The 23,168-nt window shown below is 40.3% G+C and overlaps 1 protein-coding gene and 1 pseudogene across 4 annotated transcripts; both read right to left on the bottom strand.

Moving 5' to 3' along the window:
- Window positions 1-983: 983 nt before the first annotated feature.
- On the bottom strand, window positions 984-7,464 carry LOC117474829 (polymeric immunoglobulin receptor-like). Of its 4 annotated transcripts, none has more exons than XM_034120848.1 (8): window positions 7,271-7,464; window positions 6,715-7,041; window positions 5,389-5,709; window positions 4,878-5,177; window positions 3,774-3,845; window positions 3,574-3,672; window positions 3,422-3,492; window positions 984-1,504 (listed from the first exon to the last, which is right to left on the bottom strand). In XM_034120848.1, exons 1-8 carry the CDS (start codon window positions 7,311-7,313, stop codon window positions 1,340-1,342), a joined length of 1,398 nt encoding a protein of 465 aa, XP_033976739.1. In that variant the 5' UTR covers window positions 7,314-7,464; the 3' UTR covers window positions 984-1,339. The 4 variants fall into 4 exon arrangements, with proteins under 4 accessions (XP_033976739.1, XP_033976738.1, XP_033976737.1 ...); XM_034120847.1 differs by having other exon boundaries at window positions 3,574-3,675; XM_034120846.1 differs by having other exon boundaries at window positions 3,753-3,845.
- Window positions 7,465-17,375: 9,911 nt separating this feature from the next.
- On the bottom strand, window positions 17,376-22,403 carry LOC117474812 (annotated as a pseudogene).
- Between the last annotated feature and the right edge of the window lie 765 nt (window positions 22,404-23,168).

Below are 23,168 nucleotides of genomic sequence, written 5' to 3' on the forward strand. Positions count from 1 at the left end.
TTGACAGTGCTATGTAAAGTGGCTGACCCGTGCAAACACGCTTCAACGGCCCAAAACACTTACATGAAGGTGTTTCTTCATTTGCACGTTTTATTTGCACTTTTTATTTTTTATCTGCATCGTGGTACAGGTAGCGCTTTTCTCCTAATGGAAGTTTTTTGGGCCTACCGTAGATATGTGTCGATTGTTGAAATGTGGTTATGAAACACCCCTTGCTGTTAAATACCAACCAACTATGTGCTATATGTGCTATATGTGCAATATATGTATATGCCGTTAATAACTGCAATATATACCTGGCTGCTAAATCCTTAGAACTGCTACAAGATGTGTATTTTGTAAATTGTGTAACATTTTATTTTATTATATTTTTTATTATATTATAACTTTTTTTAACTTTAATACTTTTTTATGCATGCTTTTACGTAACGTAACATTAAGCTGTCTTTGGCTCTTTTTCTGCTGTAACAACGTACATTTCCCCTCTGTGGGACTAATAAAGTATTCTGATTCTGATCCTTGTGAGATCAACATTTTGATTCACATGTATACAAGCTTCAAATAAATTGAGCTCTTTAATTCGGGAGCAATAACTCTCTTCTGTGTGACGATAACATGTTCTTTAGCCGAGTCCAAAGACATGCAGGTTAGGTAAGCTGTGATGTGTGAAATCAAATGTAACCCCAGAATTATTATAGTTTTTTTTATCTTGCTTAATCCAAGTTAGCCCTCAACTAATTAAAGGTATCTTTGACTAAAGATATTTTAATTAACAGATTACAGAGATGTGCTCATAAATTCCTTGGAATTAAGTCATGCAGAATGAAAGATTAATTAAAATCTTAGTCTATTAAATCGAAAATAAATAATGAGTCAACTAAATAACAAGGAGTAATATTTAGTTTTAGAATATATGCATATATGCACATATATGAAAGTATTTTCAAAAACAAATAACCTGGTGATGTAGTGTTTCAACATAGACTGGATTTTCTTGGTTTTGTTTATTTATCCATTGTTTTCATTTTATCACACTTAATAATAATAATTACTTACATTTATATAGCGCCTTTCATATATCCATGAAGGTAACTTACATAGATAATAATAAGTTTAAATGGTTATTTACAGTTTCTTGTTGGAAGTGCAGGTGTGTTAAACAGTTGGTATATTAACAACATGCCTAAAGCAATTAATAAAGCAATGAATACACATATAACTGATGGTAATTGTTGATAAAATACATATCTTTGTTGCTCCTGAACACATCATCAGCACATCATTGGTTACAAATGTGACCTAGAAATGAGAGGATGATCGGTGCATGCTGTTCATATTGCTAACTGTTTATGTAAATGTCATTGACGTAGATATCCTCTGATGCGGAGATGTTGCGGTACACAGAGTCTTGTTGCTCTTCACCGGCATACTCATTGCGTTGACAGGCACGCCGCTGTTTGGTGGGCAACTTTTCTGAGAGCACCAACTCTTGGTTTGCATAAATCTAAAAAAGAATCAACAAATATAAAAAGAGAATTTATACTCTGATCAAAATTCATATTATTATGCACATAAAAATAGGTATTTTAAATGTGATCAGTAATTCAAGAATTCCTTCTATTTATGGGTTCAATTGAAGTGAAATGTGATATACATATTCATTGGCTGATTAGAATAATTATTAATCATTTTAATGACCCCCTGGCCTTTCATCTGCCACCATGATGTCACAATAAGGAGAATCTACCCTAATGCTCACTGTGCTTTAAGCTAAATGCTAACATCTGCATGCTAACATGATCAATGTCAATACTGACATGCTACAACATTTGCTCATCAGAACTAAGACTGAGACTGATGGGGATGTCATGAGTTTTGCCAGTATTTAACCTCAGTATTGGACAAATTAAATTCTGACCTGATGATGGTGCTAGATGAAAACTCGGAAGGTCACCAAACTCAATAGGATGCAGCCTCTTGGGACCATATTACAACATTTCATGGCAGGAATCATTTTCATGAGTTTGGTGACCACCTGACCTTTTCTCTGTTGCCATAATCATACCACATTGTCCACTTGTTCCCAATAAATATCTAAATCTTGAGACGGTATCTTATTCTCAAATTCTCAAAACGTAATCTTGCTCCCAGAGGCCTGTACTACGAAGCTGGTTCAACCAAACCTGGATATGTTTGAGTTAGCCGGTTGGCCCAATCCAAAACATACGCGCTCTCGCTAAACTGTACTACGACGCTGGTTATCAAGTGGATCGCTCAAGCTAGCTGTGTCCTATCTAGTTAGGTGCACGTTCACATGAGAGGGGTGGTATTTGGAGCATTCGACCAATCTCAAACACGGACAAGCGTACTGACAGCGCAGCGTCATACTTCCTGAATGAAAAGTGAACTTTAATATTAGTCAAATATGAAGAAGTTAAACTTTAAACATCCATGACTTAAACACTTTATCCAGGATAAAAGCCACATAGCTGCACCTGCAAGGTGAATACAGCTGGTAAAAGAAAAAGTGTTTGAATGCGTACATTAACAGGTTTATGATATCACTGCCCCGTCCAAGACACGAGTGGATCTGACTTTAATTAGGAGAATTTGACTCGAGTGTTTCGTCAACTTAATGTGTTGCTTAAAATAATACTTCTGCATACAGTATGTGACACTGAGTGTTGCACGGCCAGATACGGCTCAAGAAGCTGACTCAGATAAGGAAATATATGATACATTATGATGTGATATGATATGAATGATAATGGGACACATCAACATCTGCACTCACAGTGCCGCGGACTGTACTTAATGTTACTCTGATCCGGTTACTTATGGTGTGGCAGATATTTAAGTAAGCTTTCTTAACGCTAATATTATAATAGTCAGATTGCTCTGAAGATGGGAGGGGATATTCTATTAATTTTCACGTTCACACAGTCAGTTGATTTTTGCCGGCCGTCTTTCCTGCAACGGCAGTTTTTCTGTATTTCCTCTATCCTGTAATATGAATTGATTGCTTTAAACTCCGCACACGGAGCTCTGATTGGTCAGCAGGCAGTGCTTTCACTGAGTTGATCTCTTAGCCTGCCACCTAACCTGCTCCGGAGCAGGTTTGCCGCTCAGCATAAGTTACCATGGAAATCTAGCCCGCTAAAAAGAGAACCAGCGTCGTAGGACCGGAAAGCCAGAGATTTCCCTGAAGTTAGCCGGCTAAGCGAAAATCCAGCTTCGTAGTACAGGCCTCAGGAGGACGAACCCTTGTTGTCAGATCCATAACTTTTCTCAAACAGCCTTATAAATAATGTCTAAAGATTATAGAATATATTCTAATAGGCCAACTGCAGTGATATGCAATACATCCTTTTCATAACACCCAAAAACTATACTTTACATCATTATATTCAAGTTATCTTACATCTGCTTCACCCAGCACTTCCTCTATTGCTGCTTCATTGGTTTTGTCTCTGTTAACATTGGCTCTTGTTCCTGGAAACACACAACATAAGAAATGGTTACACAACTTGTCGATGTGGTTGCCTGTGTGTGTTCATGCTTTGTGAAACATACCTCTCCGTTTGTCCATTCTGCATTTACAAACTATAACCAGGGCGAATGTCAGTGTGAGCAGCAGAGCAGGGATGATGTAGACCACTGGGTGAAAGAGAACTGCTTCAGGGGGAAAAAACAGAAGAGAGTCAAAAAATAAACCTCCTGAAAAAACACATCTGCTTCACAATCACACTTACACATTCTGTTGATAGGTTTACCAGTGGTATTTGTCAGTTGTGATCCAACAGTGCTGGTGGAGACCACAGTGCTGGTAGTCTGATGCTCAAACACTGTAAGAGAAAATGTTCTTATTATTACACTTAATAAATATTCTTATTTTTAGCATTGCTTGGTGTGGAACTTTAAGGATGGCATTTTTGTTGGTCAGTTGGTCGGCCCACCAACTTGATCTGGACTGAAATATCTCAACAACTATTGAAATAATTGACATGAGATTCTGTCAATACATTCACTTTCCCCAAAGGATGAACATTTACTGGATAAATTGGCTCAAAACTTTGGTTCAGATGATGTATCCTGACATTTTCTTGACAGTGGTGTTCTCAAGTGGATAACATTTAATAATTCTGGTGATTCCCAGATTTGTATGTACCGCAATCATCAGGTCCTATTTAAAATGTGTCCAGTCCTATACTTTATGGTGAGTAATGATGTTTCTTCTGCACGTTTTATGTTAAGTGCTATTTAGCTAATATTAGCATGCTATCAAGGTGTGCCAAACTCAATATCACTGGGGCTACGCTAGGGGACGGGAATCATACCATACCGTTTTGATGATGTGCTTTTATTTATATGAAAATCTAAAACAAAATCAAATATAATGTTTGTAGCATGTCCCATGTAGTCATCTGACCAATACGTTCCCAAAACAGTTCAATACAAAAGTATTTTAGTTTGTGTTAGATTTCTTGTAATAATGTATTCTGCTTATATTTTATAAGAAGGTGAACATTAAGCCAACTCAAAACAACCTGTTTCACAGGCCTAGAGAAGACAAGCCAATGGTTGTGTGGGGCACTTTACAAAAAATAAATAAAAGTAACATATCTTTGCTCTTGTAGTTTACATGTCCTATACAGTCTAGCCTCCTGGCGTGCAACTGGCTGCACACAAAAACCCTTGAAATTACAAATAAACTTTGCAGTGATAATAAAAACTCACATAAAGCCTATTTCCCAGATTTGTAAAAAATATGCATTAATAGCTTTATACAGCAGATTTCCAGACAGAGGAATTAAATTCAGTGCTAACTGTATCCTCGCGACTGGTGTGTTCCCATCACAAGGTTGCTTAAGTATTACCTGCTGATAGTTGAATCTTGACGTGGTTTCCAACATTCCACTGTGAGTCTGATCCACACCAGTATGTCCCAGAATCCTCTGCTTTCAGCTCTGTGATCATCACAGAGAAAGAGCTGGAGGAAACATCATCTTGCAGCGTGAACCTGCTTTGAGTCTTCACCATGTCTGTACAGTTTTTGCGGTTGTATCCCTTACAGAGAAACTTCCTGTTATCCCTGTGTTGTGGTGGGTAGGGGCAGTGCATGGTTACTGGATGTCCCACAATGCCTTTCAGCTTGTTTGTCTTCACACAGCACCACCCTGTGAAACAATAGGAGGTGTGAGACAAAACTGCAGCTTCTGTTCAGCTCAGAAAATAAATGGATAAACAAATCATAAAAGTGTAAATTCAAAGCTTTGGTTTTTAAATCTTTCATAATTCTGTTTGCAAAATCCACGTGACAGAAAGTTGTTTTCTGGCTGATTAACATACATAACATAACATAAATAATGGTTAAGGAGGATGTCTCACCTTGGACTGCTAGCTCAAAAGCCTCAAACAAATCCAGACCGGTGTTTCTATGGACACCACAAACGTACGAGCCAGCATCCTGTTTGGTCAAACTGGTGATTGTCAGTGTGAACCTTCTTGACGCCTTGTCATCTGTAAGACTGAACCGTCCATTTTGTTGGTTGGGAGACGTGATTAAAGCGTTCTGCAGACACCTAGATGGCTGGTTTCCTCTGCAGAAGTACTTCTCACTGTCCTTGTTCTCCGGCTCATACGTACAGCTGAATGATGCTGAACTCTCCTCGTTACCCTGAACTGTGCTGGTTGTGTCACAACATCTGTCTGTTGGAGAAGCACACATCTCACACTGTTACAAGCTTGTAATGTTTGTGCTGTTATGTTAAATGTTTGTTGTTTGTTCTTCATGTATTGTGTCTTGATATTTGTCTATGTTGATGTTACACATGGAGCTGCTGTGAAGCAAGTCAAATTAAGTATAAGTATTATCGTATCGTATCGTAAGCGCATACAACACCTTCTGATTTTTCTGCATCAATTTTATAGCATGATCATATGTTTTTGTATATAAAAACACTCTGCAAATGTCTTTCAGTTAAATGTACTAGAGTGAAAAAGTACAATAATGCCCCTGACATAGAAGGAGAGATGACACTCAAGAAAACTTCAATTACAGTGGAAACAGCTTATAGTGATTACGTTTAAACCCTAAAACACTTATATATGGATCCAAAAGCTTGGTAAAGAATAATTCAAATGCTGTTAAAAGAATACGCTTGGGATGTAGTAGTAATAGTCCACTTACTGTGTTCATTTTGGGTCATTTCATACATAACAACATATGGGATAATGTTTTAAAACAGTAAAAGGTGTATATATTTACTTCCATGACACTGTATTTCTATAACTGCTTTTGTTTTCTAACTCTACCAGCAGCACCGTGTTATCGTGTAACTGACCTATACAAAATGTAATTAGTAGGGTTATTTATAAAGTGTTTAAAAAAGCTGAACTGTACTTTGAAACAGTCAGTAAAAGTAATAAAACAATTATGCTGTCTGTGTCATTAATTTATATTCATGTTATGAACACACAAATCGAAGTAAGATGGTACTATACATGAGAAAATAACACATTTTGTTGGTTATAATAACCATCCGCTCGTAGCGATGCATTTTTGTAGATTGAGTAATTCCACCTCTGTAAATGTAATAAACCATTGCAGCATACCCATGGCATATTATGGTGAAAACCTGTAGTAAAGAACGAGGTCCGGACATGTAGTGGAATAAAGAATCACACTTAAATTTAAACCTTTTTTTGCCTTACCTTCAACTACGTCCAGCTGCACTTCAGAGTAGATATCCTTTCCAGTCCTGGTCACCCCACACCAGTATTTTCCAGCATCCGTCAAACTCAGATCAGAGATGGTCGCTGTGAAGAGTCCCTTTCCGTCATCCTTGGTGGAGTATTTGTGTTTATTTGTTTCTGTCGTCTTAATAAGAACATCATCGTCGTTGCCACACTCGTTCTTGCACAGGTACTTCTCATAATCCTCATAACCCTGTATATGGGGACAATATACTACAGCCTGTCTTCCTTCATATCCAAACACATGGATCAACGCTGCTGCGCTCCTCACACAGATCAGAGCAACTGAAAAGAAAAAACACAAAATAAATACAAATCATAGAAATCATCTTTAACTTTTATTTTTCATTTGAAGTTTATTTGGCTTCCTATGAATCTCTTATATGTCAATAATATGCTTTTTCTCATCTCATCATGTAGTTAAAAATGCAAGCTGTTATATGGCTGTATAGCTACAAAAAAGGATTCTTCCAAATGTAATTAGCATAAAAACAGATGAATGTATGTAACTTACTGTACAGAGTGAAAGGCAGGTTCTCAAGGCTCCACATCCGCATGTTATTGCATTGCAGTTTTGAAGAAAAAGAAACAGAACGAAGAAGTGGGAAAATGTCACACCCAAAATACAGAACGTGTCAGCATGCCAGTCAACTGTTGGACCTTTTTCACTTCTGCATTTGCATTCTGCAGTGGTTCTCAAACTTTTTCTGTCATTCCCCACTTTGAACAGGTGGGCCTTTTCAAGCCCCACCTGTTCCTCGTCGCTCCAATTAAATGGTAGGCCAAGCTTAAAATGGTCAAATGTATCGGAAGATTTTTTTTTTTTTTATGTTGAAGTGAAATGCATCAATCTGGTGCACTTTGAGCACAAAATGAATTCATGGATACAGCTCTCAACACTCAGATGAAAGGGAGCTGTATACTTTTCAATAATCCAAACATTTTTAGAATATGATCTCAACCAATAACAACTCATTTAAACTTGTTTATTCTTATCTTATGTTACCTAGTTAGCATTCTTTCTTTTTATTTATGTATATTTTACTAATCACTCCCCTTTTAAACCTTTTTTTTTTTTACTGTCCTATAGTAGGGAGACCAGGGACAGTTGCAACACGGGTCGGTTGTAACACCTTCAATATCTCCAATCACAAACAAGCTAGAGTGATGAAACTCACTCTGCACATGCGCAGATAGATGGTGAGATCGCTGAGAAAAAAAGGAGCCACGTTTGAATTTCTCGCGTAAGATATCAGCAAAAGTGTGTTTCTCAGGTAAAATATTAACTAAAATTATATGATGTATTTTTTGGATACTGTCTTGAGTTCAAATGTCTAGGAATCCAAACTAGTATTATTAGAATCACTGTTTTGTAAGCTACAAATATAACTAGCTAAATATGGGTCAAGCTAGCAATCAGGCAGGTTCACAGGGGGTGAAAGCAAGACTGGTGGTCCTGGGACGGTTGTAACGGGACGGTTGTAACATGGCACATTTACAATGATGGCTCATTTGCTTGAATGATCAATTGTTCATTCAAGCATACAGTTGTATTGTTGATTGGTGTGCATTGTCCCTGTAAAAATAAACAGAATAAAATACTGTACAGTAGGCCTAAAGTGTGTGTGTGTGTGTGTTTACAGTATGCCAAATGTCAGAAAGAGGAAGACAGACAGGGGAGTGCCACTTGCTCTGCTGCAGAGGGCCTCAAATGAAGTTGAGAAGGGCAAATCATTCAGGGAAGTGGCAAAGTCCCATGATATATGCCATGTCACCCTGTACCGGTTCCATACAAAGAGGCTGAGGTTGGAGAGTCAGGGATCACAAACACCCCCAAGAGTAGGCTACTGGACACCAAAGAAGGTGTTCTCAACAGAGCAGGAGATGCTTTTGAGAGACTATCTGATGGAGGCAGCTGATTTATATTATGGTCTCAGCTCAAAGGAGGTAGGTCTACATAATTAAGGTAGAAGCACCTCTCAGAGAACAGTTTAATCCTTCACAGAGGATGATGCTGTGTGTGTTATCTGTTATCCTGTTCATTGTTCATTGTTTGTTGGAGGATGTGTGAAACCCCATTCAAATCTTGTTGCCTTAGAATTTGACAGCTTTCCCTATTTGTTGTCATGTAGTGTGAAAAAAGGTAACCGTTATTAACATGTTACAACCGTGCCTGGCATGTGCTACAACTGTCCCTGTATACAAGGACAGTTGTAACAGTTGAGTTTTTTTTTTAAAATACATTTTCCAACCTGTACTTATTTCATAAAAACCTCTTAAATACATTGTTTCAGTAGCTGACATATTGATAATGTATAATATAGCAAAATGGCTATCCTATTGTAAATGTTTTTTTACTTATTGGGGAAAAGCCCAAAAAGTGTTGCAACTGTCCCTGGTCTCCCTACACATTGGAATGATTTGTTACTTTATTTTTTACAACTAGGCTATATTAAATAGATAAAGGTGTGCTCTCTCTAGCTGTCTCGCTCTCTCTCTCTGTCTCGCTCGCTCACAGAGGCTGTGTGCTCCTCCGTGGCGATGACGGCTTGCATTAAAAAATAATAATAAACATAGGCCTATTTGTAAAGTGGGGGGACACAAACGGGATTTTGAAAAGTGTCACGGTTAAACTCCTTGTGGTGAGATGCCGCTCCACATTGCTTTTTATCCCGACTGCAACGCTGCTGTTGTGTGTGTGTGTGTGTGTGTGTGTGTGTGTGTGTGTGTGTGTGTGTGTGTGTGTGTGTGTGTGTGTGTGTGAGAGAGCGTTTCACATGTGTGTATGAGAGAATTTACATATGTCTGTAAATGATTTTGGTTTCAGTTGTGTGTGTGTGAGCAGGCTCGGATTGGCCATCGGGAGATTCGGGACTATTCCCGGTGGGCCGCTGCCGTTGGTGGGCTGCTGCCGTTGGTGGGCTGCTGCCGTTGGTGGGCTGCTGCCTTCGGTGGGCCGCTGGCTCTGGCATAGGTGGGCCGTGGACTTTCAAAGCGCCGCCGCGCCGGTACCGCAAACACCTGCCGTTGCGAGGCTCCGGCGGGTCCGGCGCTGTGAAAGTCTACCGCCGTTGCGAGTCTCCGGCTGTAACAGTCCACTACCGCCCGCGAGGACCCAGGTTCGATTCCGGCCACCAGTGGGGCACGCCCCACACTTTGAGAAACGCTGATTTAGAGCAACAATGCGTATCTATCTTAAACAATCAACAAGAAAATCGTTTCCTGTCTTATGAAATCTTTGTATTGTCTGACTGACTGAAACAAAGAAAACACACTCACCTCAGCACAATTCAGGACTAAATGAATATATTAGTGTGAAGTATAAACGATTCCCTTTAGTTTATTGTGAATGTAGTTTACAGGCACATTTGTTAGAGAAGTTCAATCAAAATGTCACATTGACACCACAAAGGGGCAGATCTATACATTACATTACTTGTTAGACGCTTTTATCCAAAGTGTCATACTCAATACTGTGGACAATCCCCACAGGAGCAATTTGGGGTGAAGTGTCTTGCCCAGGGACACAATGACATGCTGACTGCTGTGGGGTTTGAACCTGTGACCCTCTGATCCTAACACCAAGGCTCTATCCACTGCGCCACACGCCTCCCAAATCATATACAAGCGGACACTTCAACATTCAGACAAGGTTCATGGTACTGTAGAGTAAATGGTCTTTTATCCTCATCTAAAATGAATCATGATATGAAATCTGCCGAATGAATACATGATTCAATATGTGTTTTTATTTTGTCTTGTCTGACAGAAATATTTTCATTTCATTTTTGTTAGTTTATTTTTTTAACATATATATATTATTCTGAAATGGGCCGATCTGCATAATAAGTACTTTTAGTTTTTCGTGCGTATATATTGATTCTAATACTTTTGTACTTTTACTTTCGATTGCAGGACTTTTACTTGTAACAGAGTATTTGTACACTCTGGTACTTCTACTTTTACTCAAGTACGAGATCTGAGTACTTCTCCCACCTCTGTGTACGAGTATGGCTGCATTATTATACACAACAATGAATTGGTGACCAAATTATTTTTGAAAGAAAGTTTGCTTTGGAAAATATATGAATCAAAGGTACATGTTCAAATAAACATACATTGGAAACATTGTAACTTCAGTTCCTTATGTGTTTTACCAAGGTTTTTTAGAAGATAGTAGAAAGTAGCCTTCAGGAAAAACTATTAAATATCAACACCTGGCATTTGTCATTTCCCCTGTATGGTAGTAACATCCTTCAGTTGAGGTTGTACACCTTTGAATTAAAACAGTTCTAACAGAATCAATGTCAGAAATACATTTTGTTTATCCCTTGACACATTTTTAAATGCATCCATCTTTACTATAATTATGATTTGTCATCTATTGGGATCTTTTTATTCTTATAAAAAGCAGCAAGTTACAAAAATAAAACTTTTAACATTGAATAAAACATCTCACTCTTGTGACAGACACACTAAATTGCCATTCATATTTACAGTGACGCATAGCTGTCACCCTAGTAGTACAAACTACAATAAAACATGTTAATTAAGTAGCAGCTATTCCTGTTTAGTAATTAAAAGTCCCCTATTATACCCTTTTTCAACAATATATTATCCAGCTATATACAAAACATGTCTCTGAAGTGATTGGCTGAAATACCAAACAGATCATACATTGTAGCATCACATAAACCCCTCTGTTTCCGCCCTGTTTCAAAAGTGCTGATTATCTGTCTGTAGCTTTAAATGAGCTGCTGCTGGCCACGCCGCTCTGCAAGATGTTTGGTTTAAAAATCACAATAGAGTGGTGCAGTGACGCGTCCTAAAACCCGGAAGTAAGCTGCGCATGGGTTCCCTCGACAAAAAAGCAATGGGATTTCTCCATAGGATTCCACATGTCTACCCTACTTTTCTAATTTTCTAATCATAAATCTAATCGATGGATATTATCCGGCTGAACAAAACGTGCATTTATCTAATAGGTTCGTTTCCCACAGATCTTATTTCGAGCTATTTTCCAAAGTCTTATGGAGAAATCCAATTGCTTTTTTGTCGAGCGAACCCATGCGCAGCTCAGAGTACCCGTTAGAATATTTTTTTGCCGGTCAACATGTCCTTTAAAGTTTAAATCTTCCGGACAAAATTAGAAAAGTGCCGGTCAAAGGTCTTCTTTGTTATTTATTGAGCTTTAAAACAAGTTGATATGATTCGATATTAAACAAACTAATTATAGTATTAACTACATTATTCAAAAGTGTACAGTAACTTAATAACACGGGAATAATAAACGGAGCGCTCTCTCCCTCTCCTGACAGCCTGTCAGTATCATGCAGCTCGCGGATCCAGTAATGAGTGACCCGACAGTAAAACTAAACATAGGCCTATCTATAACTAGTTTAGGTAGTTTGAGAGGTCATTAAAATAGCTAAGTGTGATTTTCTAACCAGAAGTGTGTGTTTTGCTCAGCTCACCGCTGCATGTGATTATGCAGAGCTGCGTGTCGACTCGTCAGCAGCAGCTGATCTCTCTCTCCCGTCAGATTAGACTTTACTCACGTTTTTGTCCATATCGATCAGATCTAGCTAGTTCTAGCTAATGATATGACTACCTGCTCATTAAAAGACACCTAAACAATAAGCGTCGCTATGCAACCGGGTGAGGCCACAAAGTATAGCGCAGCATTATGCATTTGTTTACATGCCCACCGGAACCCTGAGGCATTACCAACAGATCAACGCACAATCAACCCATACAGGACATCTCTTTCTCCACATTAAGTGTTAGACATTAGAATTGACCAGAGGTGTGGACTCGAGTCACATGACTTGGACTCGAGTCAGACTCGAGTTACCAATTTGATGACTTTGGACTCGACTTGACAAAATCACCAAACACTTGCGACTCGACTTGGACTTGAACACCAATGACTCGGGACTTGACTTGGACTTGAGCCTTCTGACTTGAGGTGACTTGATAATTTAATTCAGGGGTCTCCAACACGCCGAACCCGAGATGCCGCTAGAAGAGCAGACTCCCGTCGGGGAAAGCAGAATCTTCAGCCGCTGCAACTCTTGCTGAGAATCCATGCAGGCAGGGGCGGGACTTTATTTTGCTGAGCCACCATGCGGCCAATCATATGCGAGGACACACTAGGATCATACCATTATGTGAAAGAAGGGTGGGGGGCAGACGCTCCAAAGACAGCAGGTGTAGTGGTACAGGCCAGCTACACAGAGCGACGGGGAGCCGGATTTAAATGCAAGCGCGTCGGAAGAAGTCAAGAAATTTGCGAAAACCGAAAAAAGGAGCAGCTTCTGGCTGCATGTCAATGATATTGGAGAAAGCAAAGCTGAGTGCAGGATTTGTAAAATGAAAATAACCTTCAGAGCAGGGTTTTTTTTTTGGTAACCACTCAGGATTTATTGCCAGAGGTGGGAGAAGTTCAGATCTTGTACTTGAGTAACAGTACCAGAGTGTAGGAATACTCGGTTACAATAAAAGATCCTGCATTCAAAATGTTACAAGTAAAAGTACAAAAGTATTATCATCAAAATATAGTTAAAGTACCACCTGCAGAGGGATCTAGATTCAGGTGTTCTTTTCCCCATAGAGACGCCTCGCTGCACATTATCCCTTATATAAAGATAGATTGTGGGTCCCTTATAACATGCTGTACACAGTGGAAATAAACATTCTGGTTACCTCAACATCAGGGATCTTATACATTAAACTCCTTCTGAATCAAACCGTCACGGTAGCCTTACCTTACTGATCCCTCTTACAATAGAAGAAAAACACGTTACTTTACCAGCAGAGAGAAAATGGATTATTAAATTATTAATGTGACTAATAAAGAGCAGTTTGATTATTAAGTATTATTCTGTTGATCGATGTCATTACATTTGTTGAAAAGCACATAAGGACTTGTTTAAGACTCGTTTTGTCAAAGTTTAGGACTTGGACTTGACTTGAACTTTCCCATCCTGACTTGAGACTTGACTCGGACTTGAGCGCAAAGACTTGAGACTTGACTCGGACTTGCAAAACAATGACTTGGTCCCACCTCTGGAATTGACTATTCTTGTCTGTCACATACTCTTTTGTCTGTCACATACTATTCTTGTCTGTCACATAAGTGGCGCAACTGATGCGGTATTGCACTAAGGGGAAATTATTTTGACCGGACATTTTGACCGGAGAGATTTAGATTTCAGCATATTTTACCGGTCATAGTCCGGTAATTACCGGCTAACGGGAACTCTGGCGCAGCTTACTTCCGGGTTTTAGGACGCGTCACTGCACTACTCAATAGTGCTCTAGGAGGAGATTCAGGCGATAAGGTGGGGTGTGACCTTGGTTGGTTATTGGCTAATGGTTACACAAGCCAAAACATTGTTATGACATCACAAAGTGGCCAAAATCTGATCAGCTCATTTTCAGATAGGTTTTTTTATACAAATGGATCAGGACAAAAAGAGAGAGAATCTTTTTTCCTGAAACTTTCTGAATCTACACAGAGGGGACACATGTTTATGTATAAAAGACATGAAAAAGTGGATTTTGCATTTTAGTTGACCTTAATGTCTTGCATCCGTGTCAGGGGGGAGACAGCTTAATTAAAGGTCATACTTTGGACCCCCTGTAGAAACCAGACAAACTTTAACCTAAAGTATTGTGCCACTGTTTAAAACCACTGACCCCACCCTGTCCAGCACATTATAAAATGCCAGTGGTGGTATATGTGGGTGTAAGCATGTGTGTGTTTTCCCTGAGCTCAGCCATTCCCTGGACTCCAGCTGACCGCTCAGCTGTGCCCCTCGCATACTGCAGCACACACTGTTTCCATATCTCAGGCTCGCTCACGCTGAAAGGTTACCATGAAGACCCCGTGAGGGAGGGATAAGTGTGTCCCGAATTAGAGAGGATGCCAAGGCGAGCTGGGCCCCTTGCCAGGTTGGGTTGCCAAGGAGTGTTGGGTGTTGCTACGGTGGGTTGGGTTTCTGCTGTGTGGCATGTTTGCATGTCTGCAGCGTGCAGGACGCGTGTGTTGTGGTCTTCTCAAACTACCCAAGACACGCACACACACACACACACACACGCACACACACACACACACACACTCCACTAATTTAATTTTTAAGAGGCATTTTGTTAAAAGTAGCTGAAGCTGTTTAAGTAAAATTACATTATTTCCCTTTTGAATGTAGTGGAGTAGAAGTATAAGAAGGAAGATTGTGGCCGACCCCTCCCACCCTGGACCCAAACTGTTTGCCCCACTTCCCTCTGGCAGGAGGCTGCGCTCCATCACTTGAACAGTGGCATTACATTAATGCACACTATGCAAACAATATCTTGTTTTATTTATTTCATTTAATTTGCATAGGTCTTTATTAGAGACAATCAATAAGGGTATTTGTGGCAGATAAATGGACCCCCTATGCTTTTTGACATTTCATTCATATGTTATTATTATACATCTTACTTGACTTTATTTTACGGCCAAATAAATATTCCTGTCACTTTATTTTGGAGGTAACATTAATGGTTGCAGTGACAGGCTCAGTGAGATAAGTGTGGATGGTTTATGCTGCCTACCGTTTTCTTGAAAGCTGGTTTCTGACTTTTCTCTATTAAAAACCTGCAACTCTTCATACATACTCCCAACCTTAAAAGCCTGCTTCCTGTATTTATTATGCCACATTTAAATAATCCGGTAGTGACAGTTCGAAAATATATGAAATAAACATGAATTTTATTAAATGTTACAAAAATGTTTTAAGGTGACATGAGTGAAAGTGATATTTGAAGGAAGAACCAGGCCAAGTAGGCTACTTTACATTGTGAACCGACAGGTGTTTGAGATGGTTATTGTAAACTGACAACACTTCAACGATATCTAGTTTTTGCTGCAGTTTCCCTTTAGTTCATATTCACATTATTTTTTTAAGACTCAAAACGTTTGGTTATACCTTCATGTGAAGAATGTTGAAGCTTTCTCTTTCCTTCTCCATGTAGTCCTTCTCCACCTGAAAGGCTTTTCTTTCCTCAGCACACTCTCTCGGAAAAAATTCATCTATAAGGAAGTGAAATCAGCATTAACTTGATAACAAGTGATAAACTATTTTTTTAATTTATCCTAACCTTTTTGGTGTAGTACAAACTAACAAACAAATATTACAGCGCATACACCAACCCACCCCCAATGAAGCGGGAGTATTATGTATAGGTATATTTGCTTCTTGTATCTGTACATTTATAAAGAAGATTCATAGAAATATATTTTTCTTGAAGTGGCTTGTGTGATTTAATTCATTAACAGCTGGTGACGCTGGTATCGGTTTCACGTGAGTCTGTGTGATTGTTATCATGGCAAAATGTGATCCTGAAGATACCTACTGCATCGGGAACTACCACGGAAGCTGTTTTGAGCCCTTTGTCCGGTGTTTATATTTCTGTTTGTGGACAGATTCTGTGTATATACATAGTCGATATAAAACCCACTTTACACCACTGGTCAAATGTGGCATTACAAACATTTACAGGTGGGTAGTTGAGTTCAAAACAAAGTCTGAGTTTGAAGATGGGTGTGGATTTAGAAAGGTAGGAAGTGAGGAAGCCTCCCCCTTTCCCCCACCGCTTTACGGCCATGGCCCAATTTGGCGTCACGGCTACTGTTTTACCTCACAACATGGTCTCAAGTTGTGTGTGTTTTTCTCGTTCTGTACTCTAGTGGTGACTGTACCGTGTTTTTGAGACACATTGGCAGTTTCACGGAACTGCATCCTGCTGAATGATACTTGTCAGGTATTAAGAAGGATTATTATTGCTCTGTAGTGCAGAACACATGGTTTGTCTCAGCAGAGGGAGTGTGTGTGGGTGGGGACATTCCATTCATTCTTGCTCTTCCTGAGGAAAGAAGGAAATCATCACGCGCGCAGCGCACACAACTGCCGACAGGAGGCAGAGGAGAGGTGCAGCTACACACCTCTAAAGGTCATTCACACATCCGCCTCTTCTTTTACCTCTCCACCCATTAACCCACACATCAATCCACCCATCTGTCACACGGTAGTTTCATTCCGACAGCTGTACATGCCTCTGTGCGAGAGAGAGGGCACGTTGCATTAGCACTTATTGTTTAAGCTTGTGTGATCATTTAGGCCACAGGAGTCTGCTTACATGAGGGGAAAAACGTTACCACATTAGTTATTTAACAATTTGCTTCTCTCTCTCTCAGCTGTGAATGCATGAACACACACACGTGCAGAAGCAAGGAGGATGCCAACCAGAACAGAGGCTCCTCAAAGCTCCACAGGGGCAGCTACGCCAGCACTGACGCACTGCTGCTCTCCTGCCAGCTGACGGTCATAATGGTTGTTTTCTTCTCGGTAGTTTGGGGTATAATATCTCTTTGTTTTCATCAGAGGGAACGGTAACATTTGCTCCTTTATATTTTGGTCCTTCTATTAACTTCACTCACCATCTGGTTTTAATTATCTGCACCTCAACCACACTCAGCCTCGTATGACACACAGAGTGCAGGTTTGTTCAAAAATATATTGCATGGTCCTTATATAAGAAATACTGGCTCAGTCACAAAAATGGAAATGGGGTAGTCTTACACTTTTCAATGGCTTTTTATTTTTTGTAAATATATAGAAACCATTTGAAATCATTAGCAAAACACACACGCACACACTTAAAGACTCACAGAGCTGCATACTGTACACTTCTGTCAGAAGATTTCTACATTTTACAGAAAGCTTTTTACAAAGCAAACAATCATTTCAAGAATGATCACACAAGCAGTATCGTCGTCATGAGAATAAACAACAGTGAGCACACAGAAGTATACAGTCAAACGGGACAATTTAGTTCTTGCAGCACGGTGGCTACTAAAAGGTTCAAACTGTCCAACTGTCTTTTCTGATGCAAAGCAACAACAAGTTGCTCAGGTTTTCAGACTTAGCTTTTAAAGATGGCAGGGCGTCCGTATTTCTGTGTATCACTATGACAGGCTCAAACATACATCCTCAAAATCTCAAGCCTGTTCCTCTTTGTGTCTTCCTCACTGACTTTTTTTGAGATGTGCTCCACCTTGTTTCACCCAGAAGAGATTTCTCCGTTTGTGTCTATTTCACAGGGGTTTGTTCCGGCTCTCTGTGCTCTGACGTACAGCCTCAGGAAGTCTTTGTATCGAGGTGCACAGCCAAGCCAGGCTTCACCAAAATGTACGGAGCCAGTCAGAAGGTACTCGTCCCCTCCAGGGTGCCCGATGCATTGTGAGGGAACATTGATGCGTCCCCCCCCAGCCCCCGCTTCCTGGCTCCCCCCCGAGCAAACACCCTGCTCTTCTGGCGGAACAGCCGACTCAGAGTCACCGCAGCAGGGGAGCGGTTTTTAGATCCCACACCTCGAAAGATGCCACTGCCAGCTACAGATACAGGAGCAGGAGAAGGAGATGAAATGAATGACTCAGAGATAGTAACAATGAAAGTGTGTGAATAATAATGGGGCAATGTAGCCATTCAAATCAATCTTCCTTTTTTTCAAGATTCAAGGCTTTATTGTCATGTGCACAGTAGCTACAGTGTAGATCTGGCAAAGAAAAACTTAAGTCACAGGCTCCTCCAACAATGCAACATGAATATATATAGGACATAAAACAAATAAAATAGTGCAAGAGAATGTTTTGAGATGCAAGAAGAGTATGTACAAGTACATTTCGACAAATTCTAAATTTAAATAAATAAATAGGCAATAAAACATACTCTTATGCAATTCTTTAAACATATAGATACAGCTACGGTAGCTAACGTTGGCTATAGCTACTTTAGATTGATACTGTTGTGCAATAAAGTGAGTTTTCTGCTACATTTAGATTATTCAGATCACATACGTTTGATGTATTTAAAGAAACATACTCAAAGAATCTTGAAAGATGTATAAAAAAGTCCAAAGGAGTAATATTCTGTCATTGCCCTAATGACCACGGTTTAGTAAAAGTGCATCAGCTTGGAGACAATTAGCTTAGCTTAGCATAACAACTGAACACAGCTGGTAACTTTCAAGATATCATGTGCTAATTTATGAGCTTAAGAGCTGCATGTTGGATGGTTTGGTTTCCTTTAGACAGCTGCTGGCTGTAGCTTCAGATTTGACCGCACAGACATGACAGTCGATTTATCTTCTTGTCTATCTTGGCAAGAAAGGGATTAAGCGTATTTCTATAAACTACAAACTATTCCTGTAAAATATATGTTTGTGTGTGTGCATGTGTTTACCAAAGTCACTGGTACACACTGCCATAAGGACCTCTTCATCTGAACAGGGTTTACAGGTAACTATAATGGGAAAACAGGAAAAAAGGCAACATGAAACACTTAATACATTACTTAAAAAACACATAAGTTCTTATTGTCACAATACATTTTCTCTCCTTATTAATATCTGTATCATCCTGGGAGTTTTTTCACCCTTTGTCTGCTTCCTGTTCTCTCTTTTTCTCCGTCTTGGCGGGTGTTTACGAGACAAAAAAGACATCAGGAGAGAGTGTGTGAATGTGAATGAGAACAGCAGGTGAGGGAAGAGACGTAATCACTGAATTACCCCCTGAACCCCGTCAGCTATAAAAACAGCTATAAAAGCTCCAGACACACAGACAGACAGGCGTGGACAGGCTTTCTTCTGTCTCATTAGGAGGGCAGTCCTGCCTTCCTCTCCACCCTCCTTCAGACCGCTCTACTCATGCGGGTGGGCTACCCAAAATCCCCTTCTTTAGGGGCGGCGGTCTGCTCTTGATTGACAGTTGAGAGACGATTGGCTGACCTTTGTGCTTGACCCTAACGTGACCTTTTGATTGGCCTGCTTGTTTTCATAAGTCTGGCTGAGACAAGGGAGTGTGGGAGTGAGGAAGTGGGGGGAGGGGGGGGGTGTCAGAGAGGAGCAGCATGTAGGTGAGATGAAGAAACGGGGGCGAACAGTAACGTGGCCTTCTGTCAACTTCCCTTTATGTCAGTAAGAAGACGGCCTGTGTAAAGTACGAGGAGTTTAACCGACCACTTTAAGAGTACTGACACTTACTTGAGATAGATGTATTGCCATAAATATTTATACTACTCCATTGTTTTTAGATGATAATAAATCAAACCCTAGCTTATACTGCACAAAGTATGTGAACAGATGTTTTGGTATAGTTTCGCTGTTGTTAAAAGCAGCCCATGAAACCTTAATTCATCAAGATTCTCTCAGTTTATGAATAAACTAAGAGATAAAACATTGAAGCATATGGAAAACATATATATAAATGTTAATTTAGGGTCTGGAGTAATCTTTAAAAATGTCAAAAGGAAAAGTACTCCTCATGCAGGATGGTTCTTTTAATATTATAATATTAGATTATTATTAGTTTTATGTATTTACATGTAACGGTACTTTCCTAATGTAGCTGGTAATTCAGTAGCTAACTTCATAAACTGTTGAGTAGTTTATTCTATGAAACTGCATCATATGTAATAAGCTGATCTTCTTTGTAAACTCTTAATCTAAAAGGTAACCATAGTTTTTTTAATTTAGTAATATAGTGGAGTAAAAAACATTTTTGCTTTGAAATGTAGTGGTGGTATAGAAGTATACTAAATCAAGGTAAAATGAAAATACACAAGTTGTATATACAGTAAGTACAACAGTTGAGTAGATTCACATAAATCTCTTCATCCTACATGTAAGAACCATGAAGAATGGGTGCTTGCATTCCCTCACCTAAACCAGGGTGCAGGTACGGGTACATGTGTGCCCCGGGACCCTGACTGGGCACCAGCTCGTACTGGAAAGCCGTGATCCTCCGGCTGATGTCTGCCTGGGGGACGGACTCCACGAAGAGAGCCCCCTCTGCCAGGCTGAAGCAGGTCACTGTGCCCTGAGCCTGGTCCTTCTCTGCCAGCAGCATCCTCAGGTCCCCGTTATTCTCCAGAAACACATGAGAGCCCTGCACATGGAGGGAGGACACACGTGAGCACCACCCATCTGATCGCATCACACTGCAATGGTCATTTTCTGATGTCTCGCTCTTACCTGGGAGAGAGGGTGGGGTTTGATGCACACATGGAGACCTGCCATGTGGCCTGATGGGGGCTCTGTGTTTGGCCGCAGGTTGATAATGATGGCTCCCGTGGGGTAGAGCCACTCCAGAGAGCCCTGAGAGCAGCGCAGGTAGACCTGCTCCACGTCCCTGCGGTGAGACTCGTGGCTCAAACCACTGCAGAGGAGAAGACACATTTACTTTTAATATGTTTTAGCCATGTGGTTTCGTCTCTGATCCAGAGTGAGGAACATAATCAAATGCCTAAGATCATCAACAAGAGAACATGCATTTCTTTAACGCACGGAAAGGGGTTCTTTGATATTGCAAAGTTCATTAAGATCAAGTCTAGTGCAGCTGTCTGCTGACTAATCTGTCGCTGTCCTCTGATGTGCACAAGTTACCTCAACCCGAGGAACTGATTGGGCTATTAAGTCGTAAGAAGTTTGCGGCTGGTAAACTTTACAACACAGAGGGTGCTGAGGACCGGCTTTCATATTTTATGACTTGCAGACTTGGAAAAGTGATCAAAGGGGCCATATAGCTGTATTTACTTAAGGTAGGAACTGAAGCAGAGAGGTTATATGTAAGAGGCTTATGATATGATTCAAAGTCAAGTTAAAGCACCTTGTTACACTTATAATGGGTTGAACCATCCTTGATAGCAATGTTCCTCTTGGAGAAGAGTGATTGTCTAAAAATATGTAATGTTTTTTTATATGTAACACTGAGCTCTGTCTGTGAAGTAACCACAAGTAAGGGCACAAAGCAGGCATCTGTACTAGTTTCCATTCCATCAGAATATGAAACCTTGTTTTTTTTACTCTGACCTTCCAGTGGCCTTCCTGGAGATTACATTAAATCTTAATCAAACATACATGCGTCTAATTACTCCTTTGAACTAGCTGAAATCCAGAGTAATGCACAGCAGAGCCACTTCAAAGACACAGCCTCCCTCTCACACGACTGCAGTCCCTTTCATGATTACACTGCATTTACAGAATGTCATTTCCATGGGTTAAAGTAAAAACATACATGATAGTTGAAGATCAAAAACAAAACAAATCTGGGATAAATAAAGACAAGTACATCTAATCTTATTTCTTTGTTGAAACCGTACTTTGCTTGGTAATAGAGAATATTATCCAAACTTAGATGCCCATAAGTCCTTTCTCCAGGTTTTTCCTCACCTTCCTCTCCAGCTGCACTGGTCGCTGGAGTACTGTGCCCCCGCCATGCACAGGAGCACAGCCGTGATCCAGAGCGCAGCCCACGGCCGGAGCATGGTGTCCTGTCCGCCGCGGCGCTCCCCGAGTCCCGCACAGCAGACCTCCGAGCAGCGCGCTCTGCTGCTCCCGAACAGCAAGATCCCGTAAAAAAGCTCCGTTCAGCGCGAGCGCTTACGCTACATGGCGGGTTTAGTCGAGGCTGAGGTCGCTAGTGTGACTGAAAAACATTTTGACACGAAGTTTGTCAAATAAGTATCCAAGAGAGCGCGCGCAGCAGGACGACAGACTTGTTTAAAAACTCCTGCTCTGTGGAGCGCGTGCCAGCTGCTGAGTCCACTTGAGCGACACGCGAGCGCTCGCTCCAAACCACGCCCACACAACCACCGGGACATGTGTGTGGAGAAAGCCCTCGAGGACTCACTTCTAATACCACCAGACTTTTACACACATTTAAATTGGACGGTTTGGACCTACATTGAAGAGCATTTAGCCAGAGCTCGTCACACTGGTTATAAGTTATTAGCATATATGTTTGAATCATAGCATAAGGTAATAAAAAATGTGCCCCACAAATAGCCAATGCACAAATAAAATTCGCCTTCAATAAAGAAAATTCGACAAACGCCCGTGAAAAGAAACACAATATGGCTGCTTTTAAAGCATTTTACTTCTATTCCTTTTAGCCAATGCCCCGTTTATTTGCCAAGCTTTCTAGGGGAAGTTTGGCAGCTGCTTTTTAAGTCCTACAGGTCTTAAGATGCCACAGAGAAACAGCACCAAACAATTTCAGTGTGTTGGCGTTATAAACAGATGGATCATATTATCGCAGGGAAAATTGGAGCAGCATGTCTCTCTCAAACATGCATAAAAACCTCTTTTACAAAGATTGGAATGATTTGTTTATTTTATTAGCCATGGGATTTAGGTATGTCTTTTTGTGTAGCCTATTTTAATGGAGATTGAATATGGCTGTATCATGATATTTCACTATGAAGCTCCTTAGGAAAAAAGCCCCTGACGTAACGTGAAGTCGCACATGTGCTCTAAATGTCTGTTTGGATCTCGGAAGGTTTTCCCGTGAGAAAACAGTCAGAACAGCA

This window comes from Trematomus bernacchii, unplaced genomic scaffold (genome assembly GCF_902827165.1).
Source record: "Trematomus bernacchii unplaced genomic scaffold, fTreBer1.1, whole genome shotgun sequence".
NCBI lineage: Eukaryota > Metazoa > Chordata > Actinopteri > Perciformes > Nototheniidae > Trematomus > Trematomus bernacchii.